Raw genomic sequence first — 13,326 nt, forward strand, 5'->3', positions numbered from 1 at the left:
GCCAAGGCAATTTATAAAAGAAAGCATTTAATATGAGCATGTGATCACAGAATTTCCATAGCAATCACGATATGGACTATCGCAGCATGCACACAGGGTATGGCATAGAGCAGTAGCTTGGAGCTCACTTCTTGACCTATAGGCATGAGGCAGGGGAGCTAACTCCTCATGGTGTAGGCTTTTGAGCCCTCCTAGCCTGCCCTCAGAGACACCTCTCCACCAGCCAGGCCATCCCTCCTAATTCTTCTCAAGGATTTCCACCAATTGGGGACTATGAATTCAATCATATGAGTCCGTAGATGCTATTCTCATTCAAAAACACCATAATGGGAATACAGAGAAAACATTGTTGGCACTTACTAAGGTTAATGCATTATATTTAGAATTAATAAAACCAATCTTCTATAAGGTTTCATCATGAACCGCTTTTCACATACATGGATGTTTAAGTGTTTTTACTTGAAATGACAAAAGTTTTACAAATGGTTCTCAAATTACCAATTCCAGCTGTCAAATGGAAAAGGGTGAATGGGGAATTTGTGTTTAATGGGTACTAATCTTCACTTTGGGGTGACTAAAAACTTTCAGAGATGAATGTTGTAGACAACACTAGATAAGTGTGAATTTACTGAAGCCACAATAATGTAGATTTTAAAATGGCTCGCATGAAAAAGCTTTGTGAATTTATTAACAAATTAGTCTTAGCTTACTTACAGGTTATTGATATAAGAATGCTCTTTTTCTTCTCATCAATTTGGAAGGAGTCCATTATTTCCAACATGAGAGGGAGCTTTGTATATTTTAAAAAATAAATATGAGTTGCTTCTGTTTTACAAAGGCAACCATTTCAACAAAAAGTTGGAGATTATACAAATGTATTCTCTCTTGCAATTTCCAGAAGAGAAAGAAGTTCTCACTTTTCAATTGATCTTGTCCAACAAATACTTTTAACATTTTTTATTTCTTTATTTTTTATTCTCTCCTCTTTTCTTTTTTATATGTGTGGTTAAAAAACAGGTATGAACCAAGAATGATTTTCAAAGAACACTGAGACACCTGTGATAGGTTAAAGAAGAAAAGTAGAACTGTAGCAAGAATAATAACCCAGAGACAGATATTGGGGTTTAGTCTGAAGAATAGAAAAGCAAAGCAGCCAAGCCACAAGAGAGTTCTTACCTCTACCAATGCTCAAACCAAAGCAGCAATCCTGTCCTCAGCATGAGTGCAGACTGAATAATCTGCATTCCTGTCCCTCCCTGTTATGTGCCTTTCCCCCCAGCCTGGTCTCACAGCTGTATCAGCCCCAAAATAACACACAGAGAGTCTATTAGTTATAAAGCTGTTGGCCAATTGCTAGAGCTTCTTATTAGCTAGCTCTGCCCTAGCTATTAACTCATTTCTATCAATCTAAGTGTTTCTACATGGTCTTATCTTACTGGAGAGAGGGTCCAGAACTCTTTTCTCCCATCCTACATCTTGACTCCTCTCTACTACATCTCCCTGAATCCTCCTTGTCTCCTAGTCCCACCTATCTTGCTTTCTTATTAGCCAACAGGGCTTTCATGTATAAAGAGTGACATCTCCTATCACCTCTCTAGTGCTGGTATTAAAGGTATGTATCACCACAACGTGTCCTCTATGACTAAGTAGCACAGCTGCTGGGATTAACGGTTTGTGCCACCACTGCCTGGTCTTTATGGCTGACTAGTATGGCTACCTTTGTACTCTGATCTTCAGGCAAGCTTTATTTGTTAGACCACCAACAAAATATCACCTTGCAGAGCAATTTAAAAAAAAAATCAAGTTTTTAATTGGCAGGGTGGTGGCGTCGCAGGCCTTTAAACCCAGCAGCTGGAAGACAGAGGCAGGCAGATCTCAGTGAGTTCGAGGCCAGCCTGGTCTAAAAATCATGTTCCAGGACAGCTAGGGCTGATAAACAGAGAAACCTTGTCTCAAAAAAAAAAAAAAAAAGAGTATTAAAGAGTATTAAAAGAATATTAGAATTGGCTGATTATGATTATGTGTGTTCTAAGAGTTTCTTCTTCATTTATTGTCTCAACCCTGGATATGTTTGAGTAGCAGATGTATTTTCCAAAATATAAGGGAAAATACTTCTTTTCCTGTTTTCCTTACATAATGCATAATGTGCTTGGCTATATTTTAAAAATCGTAAAATACTGTAAAATATAAGGTAGTATTATTATTTGTGTAGGTGCTGCTGTTAATAATTTGCTTCACTGCTTATTTCTGTCATGAGATGAATAAGGCAGATAAACAAGGATGGAGGCTCCATTCTGCTCTGACTGTGTGCCAGGATATGTCAACCAAGATGGGTTGAAACAGAGAGACTGCTATGATTTGGCTTCTTTGATTTCCCTTATGGTTTCTCTCAATCTGCTTTGAACAAGCAAGTGTTTCAAAATTCTTGAATGCAATTCACAATTACCTTTGAATTAAACTCATTTGATGAAAAGAATAGAAATAACAATGGATTGTCAGAGAGAAGTAGACCTTCGTTTATGTAATAAACTGGACTATTGTCTGATAATTTTTCCTCCAAATAATTGCTCTTATAATTGAGAAGGTGTTGTGTGATGTGCTAGTGGTGTGCTTTAAAAACCTATGTGGAAGTTTTCTTAGAACACAAGAAATATGTGATATGATTAATGAGGATGCACATGTTTCCACTAAGGGCAAGAGCTTATTCATTTCTGTGTGCACGTTTCCCTATACTTGTGATTCGAGATGAACACAGGCAAGAGTCTTCCTTTATTTCTCTGGGAAAGCTTGACACAGCCTTGACAGTGTTTATTTTCTTCCGGTACCTTTTGTGAAGCATTGAGACTTTGGTTGTGTCCTGTCACTCAATAGATTGAGCAAGATTGCTGATTTATTGTCAGACTGCAGCACTGTGATTTGCATTCCAAATCAGAATGCAGATTCCCATTGCAACATGTTCTCCTGTTGTTCCCTTTCTAGAATCCTTTCGTTCTTTTTGTCGTCCCCGGTCCCAGTAAATCCACCCTTAGAATTTTTCTTTCCCCAAGATTCCTGCTTAGCTTCTGTGTGCAAATTAATAATAATTTACAAAGACAACATTAGATTATTTTTTTATCTTTTCCTGTAAAAGTCATATGTCGCTAAATAAAATACGTATTAAAACAAAAATGTTTATATTTGTTCATTCGAAAATTGTGGGGTTTTTTTTCTTGATTCTGAAATAGGTGAGCTTAAAGGTCCTTTCTTCATAAAAACCTTTAACAGACCAGCCTCGAGATAGTCTAATTGCAGCCCTCCTTGGCACCTTTAAATCAAATTAACTAGACACTTCATGAGGAGGTAAAAGGAAAGGGCATTTTTGTAATGAATCTGACTGGGTGAGAGGAAACTACTGCAGCAGAGAGACACGACAAGAATCTGGGCTTTCCCACTGTGGCAGCAAAGGGGGGAATTATGGGTTGGTGGTCCACTTCATGTTAGGAGGACACCCCTCCATCTGTTCCCAGTTCAGCCTGCTTCCAATTTAAAGCTGAGATTTCGACACAAACCTCAATTTCTTTCCCCCATTTTAAATGCAAAGCAAGGCTTATGAATCACGGAGTCCCTGCTCCTAGAATTCACACCATTTTCCACACCCCCTCCCCAAATTATCCGGCCGTTTGTTTGAGTACCTGCTTGCTGTGGCACACAATGGGGCAGCTTTGAGAAGAAAAATTGATAATCTTCACGGAAGAGTAATTTGAATGAAATTACACTTGACAGCCAGTCTCCAAGCAAACAAGAGGCGCGAGGGAGCCTCGGCTAAGCTCTAAGGACTTGCCCAAGCCACTGCTGCTGGAGCTGCCCAGGGAAAAAAAGCACCCGCTTTTTCGACATCCAATTGAGCTTTTGACTAATTCTGTGCACCAGATTCTCCTGAAGAAAGGTAGCCATGGAAGAGAATATGGAAGAGGGGCAGACACAGAAAGGTACTGTGCTTTAAAAAGAGGTTTATTTGTAACGAAGTGATTATTTTGTGCTTTCCTTGTTTGCTTTAGACACTTGCCAGAGAGACTAATAAATATCTCTTGGAAGGCATTTTCCCTTCCTTTTTGTTAAGCTCCTACTTGCTGTAATGTCTATTATGATCAATGTCACTTGAAAATCTTTTATGGATAAATGTGTAAATGCACATCTAGACATTAATATTAAAAACAGTGCAGTGTGGTGAAGTATCCCTTAGTCTAGTCTTTGTTAGACTTCATTTATTTCATATTTTCCTGGTTGTCAAGCTCAGTTCTGAGATTCTAGATTAGAGCCACAAACATAATTGGTGCACAAGTTGCAGTTAAAAATTTGATGATGTAACCATTATCAATACCTTTGCACAGCCAACTGATAGAACAAAGACCAACAGCATTTAGTGTAATTTGGTTGGTACATATTTAATTTATTTATTTTCATGAATACAATGTTGTTTTAATAAATAAGGAGCAAAACTTCATGGATTTGGGGGAGTATTTAGTGATATTAAATTTTCCTTTCTGTATGGCTGACTATAATCAACTTATCAGTAATACATGTTAAATTTCACATACAGTTTTTAAGCTCTATAGTCATATCTGGTAATATGTGGCAAAATTTGTGTGTGTGTGTCTGTGTGTGTGTGTGTGTGCATTAATAGAGGTTAAATGCTGCCATTTTCAAACAATTCTATCTGTTTTAAATTTTTTTCGACACAAAGTGGGGTTTCAGAGGAAATTAGTTCCACCCCAGTAGAGGCAACGTTTGTTCTCATGTCTGTGCACAGGCTTATGTAACGATAGAGAAAACACTCTTGTTTTCTTAAGATTAAAAGAATAATGCTACATCATACACTTAAAGATAATAGTTAAGAGAATTACTGGAAAAGACACAGTTCCAGAAATGATCTTGAATATAAAGAAATGCATCTTTGTTTTAAAACTGCATTTTTAAATGATGTCATTTGAAGTTTGGGGGGTGCAGTAGAGGTTTTTTCATATGTTGAAATGTTCAGGTATGCTGGTCCTCTTCTCTAAGTGCACACACACACATGCACTCACACCTGCACTTACACCTTTGGGTATGGATGCTATACCCACCTGTATTCTGGGGCTAAATATGTAAATGTTTGCTATATACCATAAAGACAAGCGAATGATCTCCAAAGTTTATGCTTTCCTTTTTAATGACACACTTAAAGAGAAACAAAAATCAGCATGACTCTAATATGAGCTTTTTAAAATAAAAGCATCAACATCATTTATCATGTACACACAAAATTTAAGGGTTCATTAGAGATTTTAAGATTTTAAGGTACAGATTTTCTTGGCATTTTCTGGCCTGTTCTATAGTAATCTTTCAATGGACTGCTTCATTTTACAAATATATCTCTTATTATCATATCTTTCTACTGTACACAGTCTTATTCTTCTTAGGCAGAAAAAAAAGACAGTTCAATCATTTAGGTAGACACTAAATAAAACCTTCCATTAAATTATGGACCATGTTAACAGGTTGAGTGTTTCACAGCAAGCTATGGTAGAGGTAGGAACAAGAAAAATGATGTAATGATGTTATGGGATTTTTTTTTCTCAGGCAATACTAAAAATCGTTCATAGAGGGGAGCCAGTAGTGCTCTGACAGGACAAACTGTCACACTGGGTGTCACATCACTAACATATGCACATATAAATCAGCAATAGTGGAGGAAAGCAATTTTAAATTTAAAAAATCTATATAGTCTTCTGTAATTACATGAAGGTTCAAGTAAAATGTCTATGGAGTGTCTTGACTTGATTAGAGAAAGGATTAAGTTCTCTTCATTCCTGAGCTATATATACTCTTGACACTTTTTTATATGTCGGATGTTGGCAAGTTATATTTGAATAATCTCTACAGTAATGGGGAAGGGGACATTGTAAATTTTGTATTGATTAATGTTAAAGGGACTATTTGATAAGCAGATAAATGTTTTAAGAGTTCGGGTAGATAGATTTGATGATCTATCCACTGTAAAGGGAAGTAGCAGTTTATGTTTCCTCTGGTCCTGTTTTCTTAAATGGCATACATAGGATTTTTAGTAAAAATTCTAACAACAGCATTCTCTTCTAAGTAAAAGATGTTCTCCAGTCCTTCTTATAACTTAATGCCTTTTATTGTACTTAATGATATTGCCTCATGACCATGGTATAAACCAAAGGTAACTTGATTATATTAAATAGAAAAGCATTACACCAAATGCACATTGGAATTAAATTGCAGAGTGTGGTAACAGGTTAAATGTCTGAGGGAGTCTTAGCAGCTGCATATACCAGGAAAAGTGATGTCATCATCTGTGATCCATTTTTCCTCCAGTAACTTTGAAAATTGTTCTGCAGGAGAAGGAGCAGCAACTATATTTTCTTGATATGAATCAGAACGATTGAAATTTTATATAAATTTTTCTATACCACCTTTTAAATTCCACTAGAATGTAAAATTGAACCCAATAGTTTAATTAAACATAGCAGAAAGGTATATTAATTTATGCTTAAGGAATTACAAGGGTCCTCCCTAGGGAATAACATTTTTTCTTTATATTTATATGCTCTTTCCATGTTGTCTATAAAATATAACAAGAACGACCAGTAATGACTTCTGTCCTGATGCATATCCCAATCTGGAGGGTAAATAATTTAAGAGGATGGATGACTTCAGCAGACATTCTGTTCCATCAGCCCATGCTTTGTTACAGTTCTAAAATGGATTTCATTAATCTATTGCTCCATCCTTTCTCCGCCTTCACCATTCTAATGTTTTAAAAATGTCACATTTGTAAAACATGCTCTCTAAGTAAAATCCAATTCCTTAAACATGTATTCAACTAGAACAGCAGTATTCTAGAATGAAATGGGGAAACATAAAAGTAGACTATTTTGAACATGGCCTTTGGGTATGGCCATAATAACCTAATATAATTGACATCAAACAAAAGATGGAGGCCATGCCATGGCATCAAATTCTCCTGGTTTTATAGAGAGGTCAAGGAAAGACTATAAATATTTTTGTGGTTCTTTAAAGACATAATGATATCCTCCATATAAGTATACATGCTAACCAACTGCTGCAGTCTGAAAGAGTTGAATGGGAAATATCATAAATAAACATTATCTAAATTTTAATTTTCCTACTGTACTGGCAGTGTGAAGATACTATATGCTATTTTAATCCATCCTTCCTAGTATATGAATCTCTCTTTGTCCAGTGTATCTATGTTGTATGTATCACACACCCACCAGTCATCTTCTGGATTTTCAGACTAGGTGTTGAATATTAGATATTGTTTATCACAGTGTCCAAGAAACCCTTACATTGCTTAATAATTTCAAAGATGAAAAATAATAATGCTGGCAATTCTGATGAGCCAAAGAAATTTGTAAAGGGCATTTTTAAAGTGAAAGGTGAAACTTTTTTTTTTCCCCTCACAAAAGATTCCAAGAATTTTTTTATTATGTCTAGCTGGAACAACAAAAAACCACATTTAAACTCAATGACAATAATAAAACATTAACCATATTGGGCACATTGTTTTAAACCTTTGAGGAGAATGTTCTCAGTGTCTCCTCAAGTGCTTATTCTCTCAACAGTACATGGGGACCAAATACACAGGAGTGTTCTCTGGCATGGCTACTTATTACACAAGTTGATGTGCCATGTAATGCTTAGATATTTTTTCTTTAAAAAGTTTTTTCATTTTACATACCAATCCAAGTTCCTCCTCCCTACCCTTCTTCTACCCTCTCACCTCTCCCACATCCCACCCCCCAACTGGCTAATGCTTATATTTTAATGTTTGTGAATTAAATAGGGTTGAACCTTGTTGGTTCTTTAAGAGGAGGACTGCAGAGTATTCAAAAAGTCTCAGACAATACATTGTACTCATTCAATAAAGAACATTTAAGAAAGACCCCGAGTAAATAAGTGATCCAACAAAGCTCCCCTGTTGGACCAAGTTTGTTTATAAAGCCATTTGAAAGGTGAAAACTCTTAACATCTTTTGATGGTCCATTCACTGTAAAGGGAAGTAGCAGTTTAGGTGGAATCATCTGCATATCAACTCTGTGGTAGTTTAACTGTCAACTGTCACAGTACAGCATCTTAGTTAGAGTACAAGCTAAGTTGTTAGTCTTATTCCATTCCATCTTATTACATAAGGCATTGTACTATTTCACATTACCACCCAGAGAAGAGTGATTACAATACACCAAGCAATTCTGTGACATGCAAAGGGAAACACTGAATTCCCATGACTTTAATTGCAGTATATCAATTGTGATATTGTATTATTAGTTCTATGAGTTTATTATTAGTTGTTACTATCTTACTGATCCTTGTTTATTCATTATTTTCTTCTAAATGTAAGGCTCACTACTGTCCATGATATCAGATGTCTACTGGAGATCTTAGAATATACACACTATGAATGAGAGGAGCTAGTGGATTAGGGAGATGATGACAGCATGTGTTGTAGCAGGAGTCCTTTACATCCATGTAAAAGCAAAGCATGGCTTACATGTCTCTAACCTGACTATTGAGAGGAAGAGAAAGGAAGATCTAGGAGCTCCACTGCAACAGTGAACTTCAAATTCAGGGAAAGTCTACCTGAAAAGAATAAATCAGAGGGTGATAAAGCAAGACTCCTGACACCACCTTTGCCTTCTATGAGCAATATATATGCACACATATGCACATATGTATACACACATCAGTACCACATGCACACACATTCACTCACGCACATACACACCAGTACCACAACCACCATATATAGACACACAAACACCCCAATGCACACATACTAAAAAGGGAATAGTAAACATATTTTTTATTTGTAAACCTGCATTTATGTCTCACACATTTTGTCAGTTCTTAACAGGAAAATACAAAAGTAGTTAGAGAGTTTCTAATAATCAGTGAATTAGTGGGTACACGGTTAGGTACACAAATAAATGGATGACTGTTCCCTCATAAACAATTTTAGTCATGACATTACTGAATTAGGAGGGCTTTACAGAGGAAGTCTCCTGAGACAATGGGTAGAGGAAGGGATGATGGACACAAAAGATAGCAGCCACAGTATTACTCACCATGTTTTCCTGTTGTAACATATCTGTGGTACATGAGACTGCTCTCAACTTTCAAGATGAACCAATCAACCACAGACTTCCAATTCAACACTGATACATGCACTGCCTCCTCAATGACAACAGTCTTTGGTGACCTACAAAAACAGTATCCCTATTAGAAGCAAAAGGTCAGATTAAACATAAGTGAAGTCTAATTTCACCACTATATCTAGGCTGACTGAAATTCCTAGAAAATTTTTTTTGAAAAGTTTTTTTTTTTTAATTGAAAGATTTTTTTAAAACATTCCTGATGGGAAGATTCATGAAAAGGGAAGACAACCTTGGCTTTATCATACCAGAGAATGTTAGCAAACATAATTATTGCCTAGTGATTTCAGAAACAGACATTAGCCTGAGGACTTAACATAAATTAACTCATTGACTCTTCCGTAACCTTAATTGGTACTTGTATTGAGGAAACAAAATCAAATAGGTTAATTAACTAAACCCAGCTCACACAGTAGACAGTAGTAGTAAACTTGGGTTGAATACAATCACATCTGAGATCAGAATGTGAGCTTTTCAATACATGCTGCTTTATATTAAGTTTCAATAATTGCCTATCTGCACATGCCCCCCCATGTGACTGCTTTAACCACACACTTCTAGCAGATGCATCAACCATATTCTGGGATTTATGACTACATTGTTTGTACTCTTCATTCTTGGCTTTTGACCACTTATAAATATCCTTCCCAAGGGCAAAACAAAATTGACATGGAACATTAAGTTACCATAAGTCATAATTGTCTGAAAAGATAAGCTGAGTCAATTTAACTCACATTTTCATACCCAGAAAACAATAAGTCTTGGTTCAGTACTTTATTTCCTCACGTATTTTTATAACTGTTGTCCATCTCTCAGCAAATCCAAGTCAATCTCTGTTATTATAAAATCAAATCTCACTATAGCAAAATTAAACATTAATAAAGTGGTGTCTCTATAAATTCTGTGAAGAGTGTATTTAGTTTAATTTTGTGAGTATAGTTAACTAAATGCATTCCCAATAGATGCTTAAATCTCAAATTGATTCTACTTTTTAGCACATCCTTGATGCTTTGGATTATTTCCATCCTTTATCTTTATTTTCAAAAATTTTACCCTCTCCAAAATAACAGTGCTTACCAATAAATACTGATGGAAGAAAAGTTTTATAAATATTGGAAATAATTAGAATAGATTATAGAAAAATTAAATACATCTGCTATATTAAAGGATTTTAAATTGTTAGTATGTTGAAATATTTAGTCCATTAACTGTAAAGTAACAAATCAGCAACAAAGAATTTTGAATTAGTAAGTTGCTGGGTTTAACTAACACCTTTTTTCTTTTTCTTTTTCATTGTTGACCACTTACAGACTTGTTAAAAAGGAACTATTTTTGTTCACCTAGTGGATAACCTTCATGTCAACAAATACTGTCACAAATCATCTCTTCAGCTGCCATCTCAGTGTTTGGTTAACAAACCTCAAAAGCCCATCTAATTTCATGTAGAAGCATACAAAAAGTCTGACCTGCAATCTGATTCCCCTGCTTTTACTAGTTGAACGGGCCCAACCAGAATGTCCTTTGTCTAAGAAATTATTTTTGTCCTTTCCGTCTATCAAATATCACTCTAGGATAATGCTTAGTGGGGGAATTTAGGTGTGTTATTAATTTAATAGTAATTCCCAGAGCATGTACAATTCCATAGTTATGATAGCTTCTTTCATTTAGTTGTAATCCATTTTTGAATTTTATCTTCTAAAATTTTATTGCATCAGTAAACAATTATCTTTTTATACCTATGTTTCCTTTTCTCTCTGAGCTCCAAGATACTTATTAATGGGTTTCCAATATCTTGTTAGGAGGATAGGTTCAGGGTCGTTATAAATACATAAAGTGAGTGTGCCCATTCACTCTTCCACTTACTGCTTAAAGTTGAAGTAAAGCTGAAGTATTTAAGCAGTTATAAGTACAGTGTGATTGACTGAAGTAATTAAAAGTGTCGTCTTTGAAATTCGTTCATTGTCCAGAAGACAATGACTCATAGTGGATTTCTAACGTAAAGAATTCCTACTGTGCTAAATTTGGCCTCCCTTTCTCTACCTCCTTTCTTCCTAGCCAGTCTTAGAACATTACCACACTTCTAAGTTTTCTAAACACTAAAAATTTCATTCATAGAAAGCAGAAAGCCAAGATTATTTTCAAAACTCACTTTGGATAGCATCCCTCCTGACAGGTGCCACAAGTATAGGTTCCTAACATCACAAAATTGATTCATGCTTTCCCAAATGCTCTCAAATTGAGCTGGGAATTCATCCTGCATACCTGCATATTCTTCTTCTTCTTTTCTTTTCTTTTTTTTTTTTTTTTTTTTTTTTTTTTTTTGGTTTTGAGGTTTCTATATGTAGCTTTATAGCTTTATAGATCAGGTTGGCCTTGGCCTTGAACGCACAGAGACCTGCCTGCCTCTTCCTCCTGAGTACTGGAATTAAAAGTGTGTACCACCACTGCCTGGCAATCATCTTAGATATTTTCAGTCTGAACCAAATTTCTTTTTTGTTCTGTAAAACCAAGAAACACATATGATAACTGGTTGGTGTTTCCTCTAATTTTGAATAGAACACTTTGAATTTAGAACAAAACTGGTCAAATACTGGAGAGTGAGGATTAATTTATAATACTAACAATTACGAGAGCCCAAAACAAAGGAAGGATGTCTATTGGCTTTAAATATTGTGTATGCCTTTAGAAAAATCAGCATATTAAAGCATTGAATTATGTTATAATCAGATTACTTTCCAGAAAGTGTATAAATATGATGAACTTTTAGAATGTTTAATAGCACAATATAGAGGGCTATGATGAGTTCTGTTCATGAGAAGGGTGTTACACACATGATGCATCACTCATGTTGTCTTCTCTTTTGGAATGTGCACACTTTTCCCTCATTTTCTGAATTCAGCATTTTCAGAATTAGCTTTCTAATTCTGTTTTCATTGTGTTTTGTGTTACCACATCAAATTTAATCATGAACAATTGTAACTACTGTAGTTTCTGCGTAAAAAGAAGTTTACTAGTCAAATTTATTATCTACTTCTTTGTTCCTCTCTTCATAACATATTGTGACTATTTTTAAGTAGTTATGCACTTTTCTAGAGGCAGAAAGCAAGTACTGAAAGATGTCAGTTTTTTGAGTTGTTTTAATGGTTATTTTTTAAATGTTTAACATTTAATATGGAATATGTCATATTATTAATACTTATATGTATATTATTTCCTGTCTGCTTTTTCAAAGTACAAACTTCTTAAAGGTAAGAATTTTATTTCTTTTTAAATCTAATCGACAAAACAAATGCCTTCATATCTGGTGACGCCAAAGATAGATGACAGAGAAGGGGAAAAACATGAAGGAAGAGAAGAGAATGTAGATAATGTCAAGCATACAAGATAAGAGGAAGGTAGAGCATATCTCCTCCCAGAGACAACTCTTACAAAGCAGCTAAAGGCAGAATGCTGACTTGACTCCATGTTATGCAATTATACATGAACTAAAATAATCTATTCTTCAACCTGATAATATTCAGCAGCTTGATAGCAGGTTTCAGTAGACTGAATAGATTTTTCCTTTTTTGTTATTGAAGAACCCACATATTTTTAGTATTCCAAGTTAAGCAATTAAGTGAAACACATAAAAATGTCAAGTTCATCAGATAGTTACAAAAATTTGGAATGAAAATTAAATCTTAAAACATTTCATATAATGTGCATTAATGAATAATAAAATAACAATATAAATATTTACTGTTCATGGCTTCCTTTGTTCATGACTATGTTGATAAAAAAATCAAAGTATAAATATCGCTTTGAAATTATCTAAGACAATTTAATAAGATCAGAGTTGCATAGAATGTTTCTAATAGATAAATTTCTGGGGTAATAAGTTTCAAGAATAATGTGTCAATAACATAATATTTATTCTTTTATATTTGGTGTCAATTTTCATGTTTCAGTATATCAATTCCTAGAATTAACTGCTGTTTTAAATCTAAATTGAAGGCCTCATGAAATCATAACATTTAAGGTCAATAATGAGTAACTTGAGACATTTTAGTATTCATTTTTTTCTCCCTCCAATTTTGCTTACTAATATTTTGATGTACTAATTACAAATGTG

General features: G+C 34.9%; 1 protein-coding gene across 2 annotated transcripts in view; it reads left to right on the forward strand.

Moving 5' to 3' along the window:
• Gpm6a (glycoprotein M6A) overlaps nt 1-13,326 on the forward strand; it is a 262,821-nt gene that overhangs the window by 147,763 nt on the left and 101,732 nt on the right. Inside the window, exon 1 of one of the 2 annotated variants that reach the window (XM_051182434.1) lies at nt 3,359-3,968. The exons of the other annotated variant lie outside the window; for it this stretch is intronic. Within the exon in view, the coding sequence (XP_051038391.1) occupies nt 3,932-3,968 (37 nt within the window). The 5' untranslated portion in view covers nt 3,359-3,931. Of the gene's footprint in view, nt 1-3,358; nt 3,969-13,326 lie in introns of those variants that run through there. 2 annotated transcript variants of the gene reach the window in all.

This window comes from Phodopus roborovskii, unplaced genomic scaffold, assembly GCF_943737965.1.
Source record: "Phodopus roborovskii unplaced genomic scaffold, PHOROB, whole genome shotgun sequence".
Lineage (NCBI taxonomy): Eukaryota > Metazoa > Chordata > Mammalia > Rodentia > Cricetidae > Phodopus > Phodopus roborovskii.